This window comes from Elephas maximus, chromosome X, assembly GCF_024166365.1.
Source record: "Elephas maximus indicus isolate mEleMax1 chromosome X, mEleMax1 primary haplotype, whole genome shotgun sequence".
Classification (NCBI taxonomy): Eukaryota; Metazoa; Chordata; class Mammalia; order Proboscidea; family Elephantidae; genus Elephas; species Elephas maximus.
In genome coordinates this window covers 534043-557728 of record NC_064846.1, presented here as the reverse complement: position 1 = coordinate 557728, position 23686 = coordinate 534043, and the positions used below count along the sequence as shown (strand labels likewise).

General features: G+C 43.9%; 3 protein-coding genes across 6 annotated transcripts in view; all 3 read right to left on the bottom strand.

Moving 5' to 3' along the window:
• Window positions 1-238: 238 nt before the first annotated feature.
• Window positions 239-1538, bottom strand: LOC126069613 (40-kDa huntingtin-associated protein). The gene has a single exon (XM_049873170.1). It carries the CDS (start codon window positions 1516-1518, stop codon window positions 343-345), a length of 1176 nt encoding a protein of 391 aa, XP_049729127.1. The 5' UTR covers window positions 1519-1538; the 3' UTR covers window positions 239-342.
• Window positions 1539-2579: 1041 nt separating this feature from the next.
• LOC126069477 (histone H2A-Bbd type 2/3-like) lies at window positions 2580-3985 on the bottom strand. Its single transcript, XM_049872907.1, has 3 exons — window positions 3957-3985; window positions 3242-3465; window positions 2580-3052 (listed from the first exon to the last, which is right to left on the bottom strand). The coding sequence occupies exons 1-3, from the start codon at window positions 3983-3985 to the stop codon at window positions 2721-2723; spliced, it is 585 nt and encodes a 194-aa protein (XP_049728864.1). The 3' UTR covers window positions 2580-2720.
• The window catches only part of TMLHE (trimethyllysine hydroxylase, epsilon), a 153783-nt gene continuing 133477 nt past the window's right edge, over window positions 3381-23686 (bottom strand). The window contains exons 7-9 of one of the 4 annotated variants that reach the window (XM_049873166.1): window positions 10184-10322; window positions 9374-9466; window positions 3381-5423 (exon numbers count right to left, since the gene is read on the bottom strand). In XM_049873166.1, the coding sequence (XP_049729123.1) occupies window positions 5391-5423; window positions 9374-9466; window positions 10184-10322 (265 nt within the window). In that variant the 3' untranslated portion in view covers window positions 3381-5390. Of the gene's footprint in view, window positions 5424-5472; window positions 9467-10183; window positions 10323-23686 lie in introns of those variants that run through there. The other 3 variants (XM_049873167.1, XM_049873168.1, XM_049873165.1) reach the window with 3 other exon arrangements.

Here is a 23686-nt window from a genome sequence, read left to right as displayed (position 1 = left end):
CACCCAGACATGCCTCAGAAGAAAGGCCTGGCGATCTGCTTCTGAAAGGTCACGCCTGGAAAACCCTATGCAGGGAGTGCAGTGCTACTCTGCACACACCGGGTCCCCATGACTCAGAACCCAGCCACGGCAACTGGTGTTTTTTTTTTTTTTAATTATTATGGAAACAAGCACTTGGGACACAGCTAATCTTCAGTAAACTAAATTCTGATTCCCATGGTGACCACAGCAATAACACAAAACAGTACGATGAGGAAAAACGTCTTTTATTTCTCCCCAGATGCAAAGGTGGATGCGTGAGGTTTGCTAACAGGAAAAGAGTCACTTGGTTAATGGGACTGATCAGATCCCCTGTCCCGAGGGGGAGATGGTTTCTTGCAGGACGAGGTGCAGGAGGTGGTTCTGCTCGGCACTCAGCAGCGGCCACATCTCCACCTGCAGCGACTTGATGGCTTCGGTGTCCTTTTCGTGGGTCGCCATGACCAAGGACTGGAGCAGCAGGAAGAGCTCCTCGGGAAGCTGGCCGCTGCTCTCCTGCCCGTGGCTGTCGAAAGCCTCCCAGGAGTACTTCTCCAAGGTCTGGGCGTGCTCCGGCAGCAGCTTGGCGGGCGGTGGCTGCAGGAGGAGCAGCAGCAGCACGCGGGACACTTCGCAGCGGACCAGCACGTCTGAGAAGGCGCCCAGAGCGGCGGGAGAAGGCGCCGCAGAGCCGGCGCTAGCAGGGAGCGGCACCGGCAGGACCAGGGCCGTGTCGGGTCCCGGCGGGGGCCCGGGCGGCTGCGGCCCCTGTAGCTGTAGCTGTAGCGACGACGACGACAACGACGACGACGACGACGGCGGCGGCGGCGGAGGCGGCGGCGGCTGCACCGGGTGGGTGCCGTGCTCCCGCGCCAGGCGCTGCATGCGCGTGAAGACCGCCAAGGCCGCGTTGTAGTCCCGCGCCAGCAGCTGGCAGGAGGCGGCGTCGCCGAGCGCTTGCAGCGCGGCCAGGGGCAGCTGGGGCAGCTGCAGCTGGGCGGCCCGCTGGAAGTGGCCGGCGGCGGCGGCCGGCTGGCCCAGGTCGCGCAGGGCGGCGGCCAGCTCGAGGCAGAGCGCGGCGGCGGCGGCCGGCTGGCCCAGCTCGAGGTGCAGGCGCACGGCGGCGCCCAAGGCGCTGGCGGCGGCCTGCAGCGGCTCCCCGTAGGCGGCGGGGCAGACCAGGCGCTGGCGCGCGTCACGCTCCTGCCGCAGGAAGAGGCGCGCGGCCTCGGTGAGCGCCAGCGCCTCGCCGGGCCCGTGGAAGAGCGCCTGCTGGCAGCGGGCCACCGCCAGCTGGCACCAGGCGGCGTAGGGCAGGCACTCCTGGGCGCGCAGCTCGCGGCCCAGCTGCCCGAACTGCTCCCCGGCCTCGGCCACGTTCGGCTTCCGCAGGAACCGCTTCTTCAGCTTGTTCGACACCAGCCGGTACCGGGCCAGGAAGTCCCCGGCCTCGGGCCCCGGGCCCGCACCGCCGCCCAAACCGGCGCCGGCAGCCGCCATCTTCGCCGCCTCAGCGCTTCCGGGCGCGCAGACGTAAGCGGCGAACGTGACGGCGGCCGCAGCGGGCGGGCACGGCGGCCGCGACGTGACCGGCGTCACGCTGCGGCAGCCGCGGCCGCGCCCCCGCGGGGCGCCCCCCGCCCTCCCCTTGGCCGAGGTGACAGGCACATCGAGCTTTGGGAGTCGGGGCCTGGCCGGACGCTGGCCGCGTATGCAAAAATGGAGGGCGGGAGGGGCCTGGCCGGGCTAGGGCTGCTGCTAGGTTAGGACGGCTTGTTTACCCGCGTTGCCAGAGGTGCTCTAAACCTGTTAAAAGCAAACAAACAGCCACAACAACAACAACAGCAACAAAAAGCAAAAGAAAAACCACCAAACCCATTGCCATTGAGTTGATTCTGACTCTAAGCGACCCTATAGGACCGAGCGGAACTGCCCCCTAGGGTTTCCAGGGGGCGGCTGGTGGATTCCAACTGCTGACCTTTTCGGCTAGCAGTCCGGCTGCTAACCACTAGGCCGCCAGGGTTTCCCTAAACCCGTTAAAAAAAAAAAAAAGGCGTCTCAAAATTTACGGACTCCGACTAAAGTGGTCCTGCACGACCACCGTTCCTTTTTGGTGCCTCTCTTTACTGTTTTCCGCCTGCCTCCTCATCGTCGCCCCTGCCCCCTTGAAGTCCCTGTCCACCGCTGTGTCCCCCTTGCCACCCCGCCCCTGTGGCCCTTAGGCTTGCCTCCTCTGCATAAAGCCTTGGGCGCCACAGCCACGGTCTTCGGCTCCATCGCAGCTGGCACCCCCACCTTGGGGGCTTCACCCTGCCAGGGGGCCCCCAGACCTTGACCTCCTCAGAGGCCGTGGGGGGAGGGGGGGGAGTCTTCTGCACCCCCCGCGCCCTCTCCCCGCACCGTCGCCAGGAGAGACTGCTCCTCCTCCGTCTCTGAAGCCCGGGAGTCAAGCCCCGGCCCAGACCACCACCACTCTCACCCCACCCCCCCCACCCCTCCAGCCATGTCCCTCTGGGATTCTCCACGTGCAGGCCTCAGGGCCACCGGCCGGCCACAGAGGGACTCACGCACACCCAGGGTTTCTGAAAACACTTTAATAGAACTGATACGGAGGCTGCCCGAGGCCGAAGGGAAGGCAGGCCGCCGGGTGCCTCCCCGGCTGGGGGCTGGGAGCGCGTCTGGCACGGGCCCTGGGACCCTCACTAGCGGGCCGGGGCCACCTGGGAGATGGTCGTAGTCAGGAAGAAGCCACTGAGCAGAGCGTTGTTGTGCACGGCCATATCCACGAGCTCCGGGGTGACGAGCCTCCTGCCGCTGTTCTGGGCCTCGTTGCCCGCCAGCTCCAGGATCTTGGCCGTCAGGCACTTGAGGATGGCCGCCAGGAACACGGGCGCCGACGAACTCAGGCGCTGGGCGTAGTGGCCCTCCCGGAGCAGATGCGCCACGTGGCTGGCGGAGAAGATCAGCTCGGTGCGAGAGCGGGTCCGCCTCTGGCGACGGGAGGACCCTCCACCTCCCCCTCCACCTCCACCACCTCCACCACCACCACCACCACCACCACCACGACGGCTCCGTTTCCCGGCCATGCGGCTCGGTTCGCTGCGACTTCTCCGGCGCGCCTGGTCCAACCGTCCAGCTGCTGCGGCCTCCACCGGCCTCTCACAACCGACGCTTCGACGCAGGCACCCCGCTGTCTCCTAGCGCCCGCCGACCGGCCCCTCACTGGTCAGAGGGGCAGCCTTTGTGAGACACGTGGCCTGCGTGACGTCACTGGCTTCCTTCCACCTGGGCCCGGAAGGGCCACTGTCAATCGCTGACACGGCCTGGGGGCGGGGGCGGGGGCGGGGGTGGGGGTGGGGGGGGACTCCGCTTTGCTGCTCGACTTCAACGTGGCCCGCAAGACCGTGTGCAGTACCAGCCCGCGTGTCGTGCAACCAGCGCCACTTCCTAACGCCAGAACGTTTTTATCACCCTCTGTACATTAATTGGCGACCCGATTATTTTCTGCTTTGAATGTTTTGTTGACACCGTGTGTTGTCCTTAATGGAAGCATGCTGAATCATTGTGTCTGAATTTTTGGTTAAAAAAAAAAAAAGTTGCCGTGGAGTCCATCCTGACTTACAGTGACCCTATAGGACAGAGTAGAACTGCTCCATAGGGTTGCCAGAGAGCGGCTGGTGGATTCCAACTGCCGACCTTAAGGTTAGCAGCTGTAGCCTCTTAACCACTGCGCCATTAGGGCTCAGAATTTTTGGTAGGTAGTATGGATTTTTTTTTCCTTGCCCCCTCCCACAAGCCTACCCTGTGTTTAGTGGTACATATGAAGTACCACTAATTATACCCTAGAGTCCCCACTGGGTTCTCTTGGTACATAATGTGTAACGAATAAAAATTTCCAAAATGTCTATTTTTCCTACCACAAATAGACACCTCAATACCCTGTAAAAAGCAGTAATTTGAGGCGCATGCCCGTTTCTTCAGTTTCAGTCATAAAGGCCCCTGCCTTGCAGCAGGAAGCACTTGTCAGTGGTACAGGAGCTTCACAATAAACCCCCGAGGCTGAAAAAATTCATGGTCGCTGTATGTACTGCCTGGGACAAAATGCTCGATTAAGCAGTCACTCCGGCATTCTCCCCTCCAGCCAGGCCCTGGCAGCCCCTAATCTGCTTTCCTTCTCTATGCTTTGTCTGTTACGGGCATTTCATATCAATGGAACCATACAATAGATGGCTTTTTATGCCTGGATTCTTTCACTCAGCATTAGGTTTCCCAGGTTCATCCACGCCCTAGCATGTATCATCGGTGCTTCATTTCCTTTTTATGGCTGCATAATAGTCCACCCTATGGGGAAACCCAGTTTTGTTTTTGTTTTTTTTGTTTATCCATTCATCCCTGGTTGGACAATTGGGCGTGCCCTTTCCACCTTTAGGCCATGGGGAATAGTGCTGCTGTAAACATGCATGTTTAAAAAAAAATTTTTTTTTTTTAAACATGCATGGACAAACTTTTGTTGGAATACCTGGTTTCAAGTGTATTTCTGGGACTCATACCTAGGAGTAGAATTGCTGGGTCACATGTGTGGTAACTCTATGTTTAACTTTTTGAGGAACTGCCAAACTTTTCCACAGCAGCTGCACTGGCAGTCCTTCCTAACCCTTTCGAAATCTAACAGTGGCAATTGAGGGCATCTATTCACCAAAAAAGGAGCCCTGATGGCTCCGTGGTAATGTGCTGGGCTGCTAACCAAAAGAACCCCTCCAGAGAAACATGTGGCAGTCTGCTTCGGTAAAGATCACAGCCTTGGAAACCCTATGGGGCAGTTCTACTCTGTCCTGTAGGGCTGCTATGAGTCAGAATTGACTCAGCAGCAGTGGGTTTGGGTTTTTTTTTTGTTTGTTTATTCACCAAAACATCGGGGTTTCAAACTATCAGCTGCTCCCCCGGAGAAAAATGTGGCAGTCCGCCTCCGTAAAGATTTACAGCCTTGCAAACTCTATGTGGCAAATCTACTGTCCTATAGGGTCGCTGTGAGTTGAAACTGACTCTGTGGCAACGGGTTTGGTTTTATGCACAAGGAGCCCTGGTGGTGCAGTGGTTAAGAGCTCAGCTGCTAACCAAAAGGTCGGAGGTTCCAGTGGGAGATGGGAGAGAGATGTGGCAGCTTCCGCTAAGATTACAGCTTTGGAAACCCTATGGGGCAGTTCTACTCTCTACTCTGTCCTGTAGGGTCACTAGGAGTCGGCATTGACTTGAGCGCAACAGGTTTGGTTTTTTACTCACATAGGTATATTCTTGATTTCTTTTCTACTTACTCCCTCAGTCCACTTCTCTTCATGTTAAGAGGGTACCGGAGACTATTCCCAGGATTTCACTCACATCTTTTTCCTCAGTATTCCTTCTGGGGGCTGTGGAAGGATAAGAAGCATGCTAAACCATTCTCACCACTACAATCTTCTTTTATTCCTTGGAAGCCTTTCCCCCCCCTCCCCCTTTTTGCATTTTACCCTTTCTTATTCATTTAATTAAGCATTATTGGGCAAAGGAAATGCTTTGATCCTTCTTCACTCTACCATCTTTTACAAAGGAATTTCTAATTTGGTGAGGGATAATTGATCAGAAACTCTGGGAAGTCAGTGTATAGGGAAATAGAACGGAAGGTTATGCTGGGCTGCGTTACAAAGATATAGAGAGAAACCAATATTCAAAGAGAAACTAGCTGAAAAATTTCCAGATTTGATAAAACACATGATTCCTCATATTCTGAAAGGAGAGGCCTCAAGGAGAATCAATAAAACCAAATTATGGGGAAACTGCAGGCCAGCAAACACAAGGGGAAGATCTTAAAAGCAACTAGAAAGAGAAGACACATTACTACCAAATAAATAATAAACTGACAGCAGACTTCTTACCAGCCACAATGAAAGTGGAATCATATCATTAATGCACTCCGAAAAAAGAATAGTGTTTACCAGGAATGTTATACCCAACAACACGGTCATTCAAAAATGAGGGTGAAATCAAAATATTCTTGAAAAAAGATTGAGAGAGTTGACCACTCACTAGAAGAAAAACTTAAAGATATTCCTCCAATATAAGTAAATTGAACAGAGAAGAAAGAAGCAAGATGTAACAGGCACACGGCAAACAAAGAAATTAATAACCATGGCCCTGAGTCTAAAAAAAAATAGACTGTATAAAATAGTACAACCGACAAAATGAACTAAAATATTGGACAACATTCACTTGTCAGACAAGGTTCTTCTATTATCTGGGATGAAACTGGAGATGATGACTAACTTAAGACTTGATAAAATGAAGGATTCATGATAAAAATTTAAGGACCTTGATAAGCTTTGATCCGTTAGTATCCCACATATGAAAGATTAAAAATCTTAAATTTGTCCAAAACTCATATTAACTCCAAGTTATCCAGAATATATATATATACACTAATTTACTGGAAAGTATTCTGGGGATGATGGAGAGGGAAGTGCTTAGAAAAGAGACTTCACAGTGTTTTCTAAATTGGGAAAGTGAGAGGTAGTGAACATTTATTGAGTAATAAAAAAAAAATTTTTTTTTAAGGCATATTAGTTAAAAGCATTTTTTTCTGGGGCCATATTTCTGGGATTCTTATCCAAGCTCTGACTATTTGCTGCATGACTTTGGCAAGCTATTTAATCTCTCATCGTCTGTGTTTCTTCATTTGTAAAATGGGGACAAGGTTGCTGTTGGGATTAAAAGCCCTTAGAACAGTGCCTGGCACATATAAAGCACTATTTAAGAGTTACATAGTATTACTGACCATCAATATGTGCTTCAAACATCTTACTTAATACTCACAAAATAGTTTGAAAACCCTGTGAGGTAGGTATTATTCTTACTGTATCCATGTGAGAAATGGAAGCAACAAGAAGTCAAACAAAATGACCAAGGCCATACAACTAGAGTGGCACAGCTTTTAGATACTGGCTAGTCCAAGGCCTCGATTTCATAAAACAGCAAAGTGAACCACATAATAGAAGAGGGACATGCCTCAGGTAATTTAGTGAGTCAGTGGTATAACTCAACCTACATCTCTACAATAGAGCTTTTGCCTTCAGTGATTCTCAAATTTTGGTGTGCTTCAGAAGCCCCTGGAGGGATGCTAAAACTGATTGTTGGGCTCAATTCCCAGAGTTTCTGATCAATTATCCCTCGCAGAATTATAGAACTGACAGGTTAATTGCAGCTGTTGTGATTTCCTAGTTAAATTTCTTTAGAGATTATTTGAATGAAAGTAACCCTTGTTCTGAGAAGTTACTTAATAAAAAACTGTACTCCATTCTCACTATCATCACTGAACTTGTACACTTAACTTGGTCTGGGGTAGGACCAAAGTATGTGCCAAAATTTATTGCGATTTAACTGCCAAACACAAAGGACATACTTCTAGAGAAATGTAGTAATTTTTCGTGAGTTTGTATGAAAACAATTTATTCATTCTTTTGTGAGCAAATTTGTATTATGAAACTACTATTTTTAGGGCACTGTGTTAGATCTGTGCTTCTGACTCTTATGATCCCATCCCACCATGGAAAAAGATAAAGGACACTTTATAGTTGAGCTTAGTAGACAAGATCCCTGCTTATAGTCTCTGGGACACCTGAAAGAAATGTAAAAAGAAAGTTTTCAATGCAGCGTGGTTTACACTAAAATATTTCCTTTCCGTATTTCTTCCTCTCAAGGGAAATACATTTCAGAAAGGGGTTGATTTCAAATTTATGAGAAGGAGGGTGAAATAATGAATCAAGATTCCAGGAGAGACAGGAGGTAAGGGGAGTCCTTCAGTAAGGGGAAAAGGTTGATTTGTGTACCTATCCCTCGAGGGCTATGGATATGTTTTTTGCTTGTCATCAATCAATATTGACCTCACATATAGTGTAAACTTCAAGGTGAATTTAGGCAGAATTCTAAAAAGGGCAAATATCCTGATGAAAATGAATGGACACTTACTTTAGGAGTCATAATAGAAGACAGAAAAGATTGCATGTTCTGTTCTGATTGGTAAAGAGTATGCTCTTTAACACTTGACCTTAATTATTAATTCTTTGACCTAACGAATTTCATGGAAGGCCCCTAAAGATCCTATATAGTGCAAATAAAATGCAGAAATATTTTGATAACATAAAATGTTCAACAGGTCAATAAAATTATGTATAAACTACCAAGTGTGACCTAGGAACTCCCTGAAAATATCAGATTAGACTTTAGTCTCTGTTACAATCCTGACATTGCTTTGTGACTCCCTATCTCTCTCTCTCTCTCTGTAATGGTGGTGAGGGAACCATTAAAATAAAAAAAGCAGGAGCCATTGTGATTTTCTAGTTTAATTTCTGGAGAGATTATCTGGATGGGAGTAAGCCTTGTTCTGGAAGTTACTCAATAAAATATTATATTTGTATTTTATTCCCACTTCATCACTGAACTTGTGCTACTGAGCAATTCCTAGTGTCTCCTATACTGTAGTGAAAAATCTGGGATTTCAGGTAAATGCTTTAATTCATAGGCTTTTGTAAAGGGACTATCCTAAGGTATCCTCTAGGCCATTGGTTTTTCAAAGTATGGTGTGAAGACACCTGGAGGTTTCCCTGAGACCCTTTTATCAGGACCATGAGTTCAGAGCTACTTTTATAATATCACTAAGATTATATTTGGCTTTTCACATTCTTTCCCTCACAAGTATACAGGGGACTTTTCCAGTGGCTCCACGATGTGTGATGATGCTGTGGCTCTGGCAGTTGAGAAATGTGTGCTTGTGTATTCTTGAGCTTTAAACATTTCTCAGTTTTCATTTCTAATAAAATTCGTATTAGAACACAATAGATATACCCACACACAAGAACTCTTTGGGGTCCTCGATAACTTTTAAGAGCGATAAGGTATCCTGAGACCAAAAATTTGCAAAGTACTGCGTTATCAAGATTTGTTTTCTAAGTGATCTAGTTGGAACAATTTTTTACCTAAGGACTATTATTCCTTCCCCATCAATATTAGTATTCCATTTCTGAAATAGATTGACCAAAATTGTATCAAAAGATTTAAAAGACAAGTGGGTCTATGTTATAACTTGGGGAAGAGAGCTACCCACTAGATGGCTGACATCAGGTAACTCAGAGGCCCCTCTCTAACAGTTTACTCCTACCAGAGAAAAAGGAAAACTTCTGTTCTGTGGGATGGGATAAGAAGACAATTTGAAGTAGGTTATGACACAGTATTATTCTGCTGATAGGAAATTCTGGTAGGCAGAGTACCAGGTGTGTTCATAATCCCAATTTTAAGCCTGAAGCCCTAAGAGACGAGCAGTATTTAATACATCATCTCTTGTTAAGTAGCAGCCACAGAGTTGGCGGTAGCCAGTGAAGGATTCCCTGCCGTGTAGGACACGCCAGTTGTCTATAAACAGGACCTGTGAATGGGCAAAAAAAGAGAGAAAACGCCATTAGAACGGGGGCATACCAAAGGAACCCTAAATCAGCAGAGAGAATTTTAAGGAAAAGCTTTAGGTTGCTCTCTGCTTATTCTCAATGAGGTATTTTTTTTTTAATTAAGCAGACATTTGGAAACCAGAATGTGTAGAGCCCTATAGTAGGCTAAATGGAAGTCACAAAGGTATTAGTAGATAATGGGCCCTGCACCTGAGGAATTTGTTTCTTGGGTAATTGTTCTCTTATCGAAGCAAATCGGGTAACTGTTTTCTTTTTCTTTTTAACTCTTTCATATTCTGTACTTTCTCCAAGGGGGAAATAGTTTATCATGCTTTGTGCTAAGCTGAAGATACTCTTCATCATCTTGAGGAAATATCAAGAACAAAAAATAAAAACAAAAATAAGCAAAACACCAAAAACAAACAAAAAACAGCAACAGAATCACGAAGTGCCAAAACTGTGGAAGGACCCTTAGAGATCATCTAGGTCAACTCCCTTGTCATACAAATAGGGTCATTGATGCCTAGAGATGGGGTGGGGCTGCTTCCAGGTCATTCAGTGAGCGAATGGCAGGAGCAGGACAAACCTTAGGACTCTTTTTCCTTTACAACATTACGTCTCATGTATTAAATAAGTACTTGTTCTTCACTGCTTTAGTAAAACAAACTTTACTTAACTCTTTAGAATTTGGAACCCACCCTGCCAGGCTTTAGTTTGACCCAAAGCTCATTCTCTGGTCTCCTCAACTCCACTGTTAGAGCCCGGTGTGCTGTATACCAACGATGGACGACATCATACGGTACAGTATTGATGACAGCCCGGTCATAGTTGTTGTACCTAAGATGGAATCACGAGAAAAAAAAGATCTCTCAAACATGTTAAAGATGTCTCTTGTTTATTGAACAACTTTATATAAAGTGTTATGGATTGAATTGTGTCCCCCAAAATATGTGTTGTAAATCCTAACTTCTATGCCTGTGGTTATAATCCCATTTGGGAATGGGATGTCTTTGTTATGTTAATGAGGCAGGATTAGTGTAGGGCGCCTCTTGAGTCAATTTCTTTTGAGATATAAAAGAGATTAAACAAGCAAACTAGAAAGCAGAGATGGGGGAAGAGAGATGCCAAGCCACACGAAGATCTCCAAAGAACCAGGAAACAGAGGCTGAAGAGGCAAGGACCTTCCTTTAGAGCTGACAGAGTAAAAATCTTCCCCTAAAGCTGACACCCTGAATTTGGACTTCTGCAGTGGTCAAGTGATAAATGGCTGCTAACCAAAAGGTCAGCAGTTCAAATCCACCAGCCGCTCTTTGGAAATCCTATTATGGAGCAGTTCTACTCTGTTCTATAGGGTTGCTATGAGTCGGAATTGACTCAATGGCAACGAGTTTGGTTTTTTGGTATTTTTAGCCTCCTAAACTGTGAGAGAATAAATTTTTGTTTGTTAAAGCCACCCACTGGTGGTATTTCTTTTATAGAAACACTGGATAACTAAGACATAAAGCTTTATATGAGCCTTGGTGGCATAACAGTTAAGCGCTCAGCTGCTAACTGAAAGGTTGGCAGTTTGAACCCATCCAGCGGCTCCATGGGAGAAAGACCTGGAGATGTCCCATAAAGATTACAGCCTAGAAAACCCCGCAGTTCTACTTTGTCACATAGGGTCACTGTGCATCAAATTTGACTTGACAGCACCTAACAACAACAACAATGTTCACTACTTGTTCCAGAGATGAGATGGGAATAGTAAGTCTATGTTTTCAGGAATATAAGATTGGAGAGAGGAGTTCCACGGCCTGTTGAACATATCTTATTTTTCTTTGAAGCTTCTAGGTGTAAGGGATAGAAGTAGGTTTAAGCTCGTTTCTCCCATCTTTGGATATGAGATTCTATATAAAGCACATTCCATGCAGTAAATCCTGATTGGCCAAAGTTCATGGACACATTGGGGAAAGAGCTGAGCTTTCTCTTCACAAAGCTGAAGTGGGCAAGAGAGGTTGTACTAACAAAGCTTCTTTTTAACAGGATGGCTTACAATTTCTCAGGTATCTCCCTTTGTGGGATAAATCCCAGCTGGAGACTAGTGGATAGTTCACCCAAGGATCTTTATTCATTTGATCAATCCTAACATTTATATGGGTACCTGCTGTGTGCTAGGCAGTGTGTCAGGCATTAGAGATTCAATGATGAACGTGGCAGACATGACCCTAGCCCTCATGGGTTTTGAATTCTATTGAGGAAAATAGATAATAAATAAATCAATACATAAACAAGATAAGTTCAGTCAGTTATAGATGTTACGAAGAAAAAAATAGCGCTACATGATAGTGACTGGGAAGTCTAATTGAGATGGCGTGCTGAGTGAAGGACTTTTGGAGGAAGTGACATTTGAGCTGGTACCTGTACGATAATAAACCAGCCATGTGACAAGAGTGTTCTAGGCAGAGGGAACGGCAAGTACAAAGTCTTGGGGTGAAGAGCAGTTCAGTGTGTTTGCAAAACAGCAAGAAGGGCGTGTAACTGGAGCTGAGTAAGCAAGGGGGTTAATGGTAAGAAATGACGTGGAGGAGGTATTCAGGGGCAAAATTTCATATAGCCTCGCGGGCCATAGTAAAGACTTTGGATTTTATTCTGAGTACTATGGGGAGCCACTGAAAAGTCTTTGCTAAGAGACTATTGCTATTTTGTCTAAGGCAAATTAACTTTTTACAGAAATACAGCATACATGCAGAAAAGTATACAAATAAGTGTACAGCTTGATGAATTTTTATGATGTAAACATATCCATATTTTTTAAAACATATCCATATAACCAGCACCCAAGACTCCAGAACCCTCCTTTGTGCCCCATTCCAGACACTCCTCTCCCTTGACCCAAGGGTAACCACCATCCTGACTTCTATCACCAGAGATTAGTTTTGCCTGTTTACAAAACTTTATATAAACGGAATCATACAGTATGTACTCTTTTGTGTCTGACTTCTCTCATTTAATATTATGTTTGTAAGATTCATCCTTGCTGTTATGTGTAGCACTAGTTCATTCATCTTCAGTGCTGTATAGAATTCCATTGTGTGACCATACCACAATTTATTCATCCATTTCACTGTTGGTGGACATTTGAGTAGTTTCCAGTTTGGGACTACTACAAATAGTGCTGCTATGAATATTCTATTACATGTCTTTTGGTGGAAAAAAAATATTCATTTGTTTCATAGAAGTCTAAGAATTGAATTGCTAGGTCATAAGGTATGTGTTGGAAACCCTTGTGGCGTAGTGGTTAAGTGCTACCACAGCTAACCAAAGGGTTGGCAGTTCGAATCTGCCAGGTGCTCCTTGGAAAGTCTATGACGCAGTTCTACTGTGTCCTATAGGATCGCTATGAGTTGGAACTGACTCGACGGTAGTGGGTTTAGTTGTTTAAGGTATGTGTATTCTTAGTTTTAATAGATACCGCCAAAGTTATTGCTTTCAAATAAACTCCCAATGGTGCCTTTTTTGGACATCAGACAGTATTCATTAGTTTTAGATATTACATGGTTCAATAAAAGCTAATGTTCTTATTTTTCTCTTATACAAAATGAATATAATGACACCTGCTTAGCTGATCTCACAGGGATATTATGCGAATCAGATGAAAGAATGAGCATAATAGTGATTACTCCCAGGCTGCAAGGGGCCATGCTGTCAGGCAGAATGGGGTGAAGAAGCATAATCTTCAACAGGTCCTGTGACCCACTGTTACTTCCTGAGACCTCCAGTGCTGTGCTAGATGCTTGGACAAATATTATTTCATTTACTCCTTTTATCACCCAAGACAAGAAGGTTGTATTTGGCTCCTCCTACATGTAAGGCAGCTGAAGTTTAGAAGTTAAACCTACCACAGAGTTTATAAGTAGCAGAATGGGTTTTGAAATTAGACCGAATATATTAACTCTTTGTATATACTAATTTTTTTTTTATATACTAATGGCAGTGGGTTATATACTAAAGAACAGTAGAATGATCTAATTCTGTAGATGTTGGTTAATTAGGCTAACTGTATACAGACCACAATTGTAATCTCAACTTCAAATACAGATTTACAGTTTACAAAGTGCTTTTATATACACTATCTCATTTGATCCTCATGATAACGCTGTGAGGTAAGCAAGACAGCTATTATCATCTTTATAGATAAGAATGATAAAGATAAGGCATTGTGATTTGCCCAAGGTCACATGGAATCCAGTTTTCACTGTTTCCATTAGATGATGTTGCTTTCTAAGGCCAATAGCAGGAAACAGCAGGAAAAACTTATTAGAAATTAGTAAAATGGCTGTGCAATGTTTTTTGATTGGAATAAGACTATTTATGGATGTTTGCACAAAGTAATGTCATCATACTCTAGTGTAAATTTTTTTTCTTCTGCTTTGATATGAAGCAAGAGAGACTTAGAAGTAGGGTAAGGCAAATAATGTAAAAATTTACCTGATAAGGAAAGTTAGAAGGCTTAATAAAACTATTCCTCTTATTAATTGATATGCAATTTAAAACAATTTCAAATAAAGAGAGCTCAAAGACTGAATAGAAGATACATTTGATGGATTTGAGTACCGTGGTATAAGTGAAAGATGATGGGCACTGTAGTCAGATATGAGTCAGAATCATCTTGACGGCAATGGGTTTGGTTTTTTTTTTTTTTGGTTTGTAGTCAGACAGACCACTGCTATAATCCCAGTTCAGATATGACCTTGCAGAAGCTATTTAATCTCTTTGAGTCTCAGTTTCCCCATCTGAAAACTGAGAATAATAATAATTACAGATTCCCAACAATTCAGCTAAAGATAAAATAACTGAAAGAAAATTTGAGTTATCAAAGAACAGAACTTTGGAGAGATATAACAATCTAGAGTGTTGACAACATAATATTCACAATATTTAGAATATAATCCAAAATTACCCAGTATAACAAAATTCAGTAAAATCTGACCTATTCTCAAAGGAAAAAACAATCAACAAAGGCCAACCCTGAGATGCCTCAGATGTTGGAATTATCAGACAAGGCCTTTAAAGCAGCTGTTGCAACTATGTGCAATGAGGTAAAGAAAAATATGCTTCAGAGGAAGGAACAGAAAATCTTAGCAAAGAAAGAGAAACTATAAAACAGGACAAAATGGAAATTCTAGAACTGAAAAATACAATATATGAACGACAGATTAAAGAGTCTATGAGTTTGAAAACTGGATAATCTCTTTAGATCTACCTGAAGAAGAGAGAAAAAAAATTAAAAATGAACACAGTCTCAGGGACCTGAGGACACTATCAAAAGGTCTGACATATAATTGCAGTTCCAGAAGGAGAAGAGAGAGAGAACAGTACAGACAAAATATTTGAAGAAATAATGACCCCCCCAAAAAAAAAATCCCAAATCTGGTGAAAGACATAAATTTACAGATTCAACAAGTCCAGCAAATCCCAATCAGGATAAATACAAAGAAAAACACATCTAGGAATATCATAGTCAAACTGATGAAAACTAAAAATAAAGAGCAAATCTTCGAAGTAGCCAGAAAAGGTTAACATAGTGCATAAATTAAAACAGATTAAAAAAAATTAAAATAATCCAGAAGAAGGCAGAAAAGGAGAAACAGAGGAACAAAAAATACAGCATGTAAACAGGGGAAAAAAAAAAGACAACCGCATACATAATCGCATTAAGAGTTCATAGATCAGTCATACGGACTTATAGATCAACGGAACAGAATAGAGGATCCGGAAAAAAAACACATATATTTATGGTCAATTAATTTTCAACAAGGGTGCCAAGACAATTCAATGGTGAAAGAAAATTCTTTCCAACAAACAGTGCTGGGACAACTGGATAGCCACATACAAAAGAATGAAGATGAAATCCTACCTTACAAAAATAATTAACTCAAAATGGATCAGAGACCTAAATGTAAGAGCTAAAACTATAAAAATCTTAGAAAAATCACAGGAATAAATTTTTGTGACCCTGAATTAGACAAAGCCTTCTTAGATACAACACCAAAACCATAATTGACCAAAAAAAAAAAAAAAAACAAGAACAAAAACAAAAACAGATAAATTGGACATCATCAAAATAAAAAAAACTTTCTGTGTTGCCTACAATACCATCAAGAAAGTGAAAAGGTCAGTCACAGACTAGGAAAAAATAGTGGCAAATCATATATCTAACAGACTTGTATTCAGAATGTATAAAGAATTCACAAAAACTCGCGAATACGAAGAAAAATTATCCAATTTAAAAATGGGCAATATATTTGACCAAAAAAGATACACAAATAGCCAATAAGCACATAAAAAAGATATTCAACATTATTAGTCATCAGGGAAATACACATCAAAACCACAGAGAGATACCCCTTCATACTGACTAGAATGGCTAGAATAAAAAAGTCTGTTAGTAACAAGTGTTGGCAAGAATGTGGAGAAACTGGGACTCATACATTATTGGTGGGAATTTAAATTGGTGTAGCCATTTTGGAAAGCAGTTTGGCAATTCCTCAAAATGCTAAATGTAGATACCCACATGCCCCAGCAATTCTATACCTATATATTCACTGCTATGGATTGGATTGTGTCCCCCCAAAATGTGTACCAGTTTGGCTGGGTCATGATCCTCAGTGATTTGATAGTTGTATGATGGTATGATTACTTCCATGATGACATTTGATATTATGTGATCACCTCCATGATGGGATCTGCTGTGAGTAGCCAATTGGTTGAAAGGGAGTTTCTCTGGGGTATGGCCTGCACCACCTTTTATCTTACAAGAGATGAAAGGGAGGCAGCGGAGAGTTGGGGTCCTCATACTGCCAAGAAAGCAGTGCTGGGAGCAGAGCGTGTCCTTTGGACCCAGGGTTCCTGCGTGGAGAAACTCCTAGTCCATGGTAAGATTGATGACAAGGACCTTCCTCCAGAGCCAACAGAGAAAGCCTTCCCCTGGAGCCAACACCCTGAATTTAGATGTTTACCCTACTTTGCTGTAAAGAAATAAACTTCTCTTTGTTGAAGCTATCCACTTGTGGTATTTCTGTTACAGCAACACTAGATGACCAAGACAGATTTTGGTACCAAGAAAGTGAGGTGTTGCTCTAACAGATACCTAAAATGTGGAAGTGGTTTTGAAACTGAATGGATAGAAGATTCAGAAGGAAGTGAGGAGAACTGTTAACATCAGAGAAGGCGCACAGATGGTGAGAAACAGCAGCAGAGGACTGGCAGCAGCAGCAGCAAAGCAGCAGCAGCAAAACCAGGAGACCAGCACCAATCAGCACTGAAGCCGACACACAGAGCGAGAGAGCTGAGTGCTTGTGTGCAGGAGGCTTCCTGGTGGAGTGGGGTGCTTTCAGACACTTATTGGTGGAGTTACTGAGCTTTGGAACACTTGCCCCAGCAGGGCAGATGTAAGCATGAGGTCTGAGGGCCGAGAGGCCAAGGAACACAGGAAGCTGAGCTGCTTCAGTCTCAAAAGGTATGACCATGACCTCTGAGGTTTCAGGGGTGGAGCCATGGCCTCTGGTGTTTCTAAGGGTGCAGTTGGCACGCAGACAGACTAGGAGAATGGTGTGTCTAAAGTTGAGGGAGCAGAGTGGCCATCCCGGTGGGCCTAGAAGGTGGAGCTGAAGCCCAGGGCTGAAGGGCCTCCACTCAGAATCCGGACAGTGTGGCCAATACCTAGAGTCTGGAGGGCAGGGCTATTGTGTAAACAGTCTGTCTTAGTCATTTAGTGCTGCTATAACAGAAATACCACAAGAAGATGGCTTTAACGAAGAGAATTTTATTTTCTCACAGTCTAGTGGGCTACAAGTCCAAGTTCAGGGTGTCAGCTCCAGGGGAAGGCTTTCTCTCTCTGTTGACTCTGGAGGAAGGTCCTTGTGATGCATCAGTCTTCCCTTGGCCTGTGAGAATCTCAGCGCAGGAACCTCAGGTCCGAAGGAAGGGCTCTTGGTGGTATGAGGTCCCCCTCTCTGTTAGCTTCTCTTTGCTTTTATCTCTTGAGAGATAAAAGGTGGTGCAAGCCACACCCCAGGGAAACTCCCTTTACATTGGATCAGGGAGGTGACCTAAGCAAGGGTGTTGCATCCCACCCTAATCCTTTTAACCACAGGCAGAGATTATAATTTATAACAAATAGGAAAATCATAAAAATGGAGGACAACCACACGTGGCCTAACCAAGTTAATAACACACATTTTTGGGGGGACATAATTAAATCCATGACACGGTCTGAGAAAACAGAGGATTATTTTCAAGCCTTGAGGGCTAATGTGTTCTGCTAACTTGCTTTGTGCCTGTTATGCTTTCTTTCTCTCCAATTTCTCCCATTTGTAATGGAGATGTCTAGCTTGTGCCTGTTCTGCCACTGTACTTTAGAAGCAGATAACTTGTATTTTAGATTTCACAGATGAAGAGGAATTTTTTGCATTTTGGACTTCGAATTGATTTAAGACTTTTGCTATGATATGATGGGGTGAACGTGTTTTACGTGTGGCAAGGACAATTTTTCGGGGGGCTGTCATGGATTGAATTATGCACCCCCCAAAAAATTTGTGTATCAATTTAGGCCATGATTCCCAGTATTGCGTGGCTGCCCTCCCTTTTGTGGTTGTAATTTTATGTTGAGAGGATTAGGGTGGGATTATAACACCACCCTTACTCAGGTCACCTCCCTGATCCAAGGTAAAGGGAGTTTCCCTGGGGTGTGGCCTGCACCACCTTTTATCTCTGAAGAGATAAAATGAAAAGCAAGCAGAGAGTTGGGCACCTCATACCACCAAGAAAGTATCACCAGGAGCTGAGCACATCCTTTGGACACAGGGTTCCTTCATGGAGAAGCTGCTTGACCATGGGAAGATTGAGGACAAGGACCTTCCTCCAGAGCTGACAGAGGGAGAAAGCCTTTCCCTGGAGCTGATGCCCTGAATTTGGACTTGTAACCTACTAGACTGTGAGAAAACAAATTTCTCTTTGTTAAAGCCATCCACTTGTGGTATTTCTGTTATGGCAGCACTAGACGACTGAGACAGGGGCCGAAGGGTGGAATGTTATGAATTGAATTGTGTTCCCCAAAAATGTGTATCAAGTTGGCGGGGTCATGATCCTCAGTGATCTGACAGTTGAATGATGGTGTGATCACATCCATGATGAGATTTGATGTTATACGATCACCTCCATGATAGGATCTGCTGTGAGTAGCCAAGCAGTTGAAAGGGAGTTTCTCTGGGGCGTGGCCTGCACCTCCTTTTATCTTACATGAGATGAAAGGAAAGGGAGGCGAGCAGAGAGTTGGGGCCCTCATACCACCAAGAAAGAAGCGGTGGGAGCAGAGTGCATCCTTTGGACCTGAGGTTCCTACGTGGAGAAACTGCTAGACCAAGGGAAGATTGATAATAAAGACCTTCCTCCAGAGCCAACAGAGAAAGGCTTCCCCTGGAGCTGATGCCCTGAATTTGGACTTGTAGCCTACTGGACTGTGACAGAATAAATTTCTCTCTGTTGAAGCTATTCACTTGTGGCATTTCTGTTATAGCAGCACTAGATGACCAAGACATTGACCCAAAAGAAATGAAAACATATGTCCATACAAAGAGTTGTATGCGAATGTTCAGAGGAGCATCATTTGGAATAGCTCCAAACTGGACACAATCCACATGTCCATTATTGGTAAATGGATAAACAAAATGTGGTATATCCATATAATGAAATTGTTGTAATTAGGTCTGTTGAGTCCGTTCCCACTCATAGTGACTCTATGCACATAGAACAAAGCTGCCTGGTCCTATGCCAGTACAGTTCAGCAGTTAAAGGGAATAAACTACTGAAACATGCTACAACATGTTAATACGTTATGTTAAGTGAAAGAAAGCTGATGCAAAAGACCATGTACTGTGTGATTACATTTATATGAAATGTTCAGAATAAGCAAATTCATAGAGACAGAAAGATTAGTAGTTGCCAAGGGCTGGAGGTGAACTGGAAATGGAGATTGACTGCTAATGGGCATGGGGGAACTTTGTGGGGTGATGAAAATGTCCTAAAACTGAATATGATGATTATGCAACTTTTTAAATACACTTGTAACCATTAAGTTGTAAACTTAAGACAGATTAATTTTATGGTACATAAATTACACCTCAATAAAGGTTTTAAAATACTAATGCACTAAAAATTCCAATAAAAAAACAGATTGTCAGACTGCATAAAAAAGCAAGACCCAAATATATGCTGTTTATGAAACCACACTTTAAATACAAAAACACAGATAGGTTGGAAAAGAGGATGAAAAGTTATATACACTATAAAGAGTTCTTGTTTTTAGGTGCCCTTGAGTCAGTTCCAACTCATACTGACCCTACGTACAACAGAACGAAACACTGCCGGGTCGTGCACCATCCTCATGATCGTTGATATGCTTTGAGCCCACTGTGGCAGCCACTGGGTCAATCCATCTCACTGAGGGTCTTTTTCAGTGACCCTCTACTTTACCAAGCATGCTGCCCTTCTCCAGGGACTGATCACTCCTGATAACACGTCGAAAGTATGTGAGATGGAGTCTCACAATCCTTGCTTCTAAGGAGTATTCTGGCTGTACTTCTTCCAAGACAGATTTGTTTGCTCCTTTGGCACTCCATGGTATATTCAATATTCTTCGCAAAACCACAATTCAAAGGCATCAATTCTTCTTTGGCTTCCTTATTCTTTGTCCAGCTTTTCCGTGCATATGAGGTGATTGAAAACACCATGGCTTGGGTCAGGTACACTTTAGTCCTCAAGGTGACATCTTTGCTTTTCAACACTTTAAAGAGGTCCTTTGCAGCAGATTTGTCCAATGCAATGCATCTTTTCATTTCTTCATTGCCGCTTCCATGGGCGTTGATTGTGGATCCAAGTAAAATGAAATCCTTGACAACTTCAATATTTTCTCCATTTATCATTATGTTGCTTATTGGTCCAGCTGTGAGAGTTTTTGTTTCCTTTTATAGTCCATACTGAAGGCTGGAGTCTTTGATCTTCATCCGTAAGTGCTTCAAGTCCTCTTCACTTTCAGCAAGTAAGGTTGTTGTTGTTAGGTGCCGTCGAGTCGGTTCCGACTCATAGCGACCCCATGCACAACAGAATGAAACACTGCCCGGTCCTGCGCCATCCTTAAAATCGTTGTTATGCTTGAGCTCATTGTTGCAGCCACTGCGTCAATCCATCTCGTGTAGGGTCTTCCTCTTTTCTGCTGAGCCTGTACTCTGCCAAGCCTGATGTCCTTCTGCAGGGACTCATCCCTCCTTACAACATGTCCAAAGTATGTAAGATGCAGTCTCGCCATTCTTGCCTCTAAGGAGCATTCTGGTTGTACTTCTTCCAAGACAGATTTGTTCATTCTTTTGGCAGTCCATGGTACATTCAATATTCTTCGCCAACACCACAATTCAAAGGAGTCAACTCTTCTTTGGTCTTCCTTATTCATTGTCCAGCTTCCACATGCATATGATGTGATTGAAAATACCATAGCTTGGGTCAGGTGCACCTTAGTCTTCAGAGTGACATCTTTGCTTTTCAACACTTTGAAGAGTTCCTTTGCAGCAGATTTACCCAATGCAACACGTCTTTTGATTTCTTGACTGCTGCTTCCATGGCTGTTAACTGTGGATCCAAGGAAAATGAAATCCTTGACAACTTCAATCTTTTCTCCGTTTATCATGATGTTGCTCATTGGTCCAGTTGTGAGGATTTTTGTTTTCTTTATGTTGATATGTAATCCATACTGAAGGCTGTGGTCTTTGATCTTCATTAGTAACTGCTTCGAGTCCTCTTCAAGTAAGGTTGTGTCATCTGGAAAACGCAGAAGGTAAATTAATCTTCCTGCATTCCTGATGCCCTGTTCAACTTCATATAGCCCAACTTGTCTATTGCTTAGCATACAGATTGAATAAGTATGGCGAAAGGATACAACCCTGATGCACACCTTTCCTGACCTTAAACCATGCAGTATCCCCTTGTTCTGTTCAAACGACTGCCTCTTGGTCTATGTACAGTTCATGAGTACAACTAAGCGTTCTGGAATTCCAATTCTTCGGAACGTTATCCATAATTTGTTACGATCCACACAGTCGAATGCCTTTGCATAGTCAATAAAACACAGGTAAACATCCTTCTGGTAGTCTCTGCTTTCAGCCAGGATCCATCTGACATTAGCAATGATATCCCTCATTCCACGTCCTCTTCTGAATCTGGCTTGAATTTCAGGGAGTTCCCTGTCAATGTACCGTTGCAACTGCTTTTGAAAGATCTTCAAAAAAATGTTACTTGCATGTGATATTAATTATATTGTTTGATAATTTCTGCATTCAGTTAGATTACCTATCTTTGGAATAGGCACAAATATGGATCTCTTTCAGTTGGTTGGCCAGGTAGCTGTCTTCTGTATTTCTTAGCATAGATGAGTGAGTACATCTAGTGCTGCATCTGTTTGTTGAAACATCTCAAATGGTATTCCGTCAATTCCTGGAGCCTTGTTTTTCACTAGTGTCTTCAGTACACCTTGGACTTCTTCAGTATCATTGGTTCTTGATCATATGCTACCTCCTGAAATGACTGAATGTCAACTAATTCTTTTTGGTACAGTGACTGTGTGTAATCCTTCCATCTTCTTTTACATGAAGGCTTACAGAACTAGCTTCTCACTAAACAGTACACATATTGTTTTATAACACTGGTTAGCAACCCCACCACATGTCGACACTCTCCCTTCTTGACCTTGGGTTCCCTATTACCAGCTTTCTTGTGCCCTTTTGCCTTCTAGTCCTTGCCCCTGGGCTGGTGTGCCCCTTAAGTCTTGTTTTGCTTTATGGGCCTATGTAATCTTTGGCTGAAGGGTGAACCTCAGGAGTGACTTCATTACTGAGCTATAAGGGTGTCTGGGGGCCATACTCTTGCGGTTTCTCCAGTCTGTCAGGCCAGTAAGTCTGGTCTTTTTTTGTAGTTAGAATTTTGTTTTAAATTTTCTCCAGCTCTGTCTGGGACCCTCTATAGTGATCCCTGTCAGAGCAGTCAGTAGTGGTAGTCAGGCACCATCTAGTTGTACTGGACTCAGTCTGGTGGAGGCCATGGTAGATGTGGTCCTTTAGTCCTCTGGACTAATCTTTCCCTTCTATCTTTAGCTTTCTTTACTCCCTAAGGGGTGAGGCCAGTGGAGTATCTCAGATGGCTGTTCACAGGCTTTTAAGACTCCAGACGCTACTCACCGAAGTAGAATGTAGAACAATTCCGTTATAAACTATGTTATACCAATTGAGCTAGATGTTCCCCAAGACCATGGTCCCCACAGCCCTAAGCCCAGTAATTAGTTCCCTCAGGGAGTTTGGATGTTTCTATGGAGCTTCCATGACCTCGCCTTGTACAAGCTGTACTGGCTTTCCCAGTATAGTGTACTCTTGTACCCTTCACCATGGTTACCACTTATCTATTGTCTATTTAGTGTTTTTCCATCCCCACCCCTCCCCTCCCTCGTGACCATCAAAGATTGTTTCTTTTTGTGTGTAAGCCTTTTCATGAGTTTTTATACTAGTGGTCTCATACAATATTTGTTCTTTTGTGATTGACTTATTTCACTCAGCATAATGCCCTGCAGATTCATCCATGTTGTGAGATGCTTTGCAGATTCATCACTGTTCTTTATTGTTGCACAGTACTCCACTGTGTGTACATACCATAGTTTGTTTATCCAGTCATCTGTTGATGGGCATCTAGGTTGTTTCCATCTTTTTGCTGTTGTGAACAAGGATGCAATGAACATGGGTGTGCATATGTCTATTCATGTGATGGCTCTTATTTCTCTAGGATATAATCCTAGGAGTGGGATTGCTGGATCATATGGTATTTCTATTTCTAGCTTTCTAAGGAAGTGCCATATCATTTTCCAAAATGGTTGTACCATTTTGAATTCCCATCAGCAGTGCATAAGAGTTCCAACCTCCCCGCAGCCTCTCCAACATTTGTTATTTTCTGCTTTTTTTGATTTTGCCATTAATGCTGGGGTGAGATAGTATCTCATTGTAGTTTTGATTTCAATTTCTCTAATGGCTAGTGATCACGAGCATTTCTTTATGTATCTATCTGTTAGCTGCTTGAAGGTTGTCTTTGGTGAAGCATCTTGTTCATATCCTTTGCCCATTTTTTAA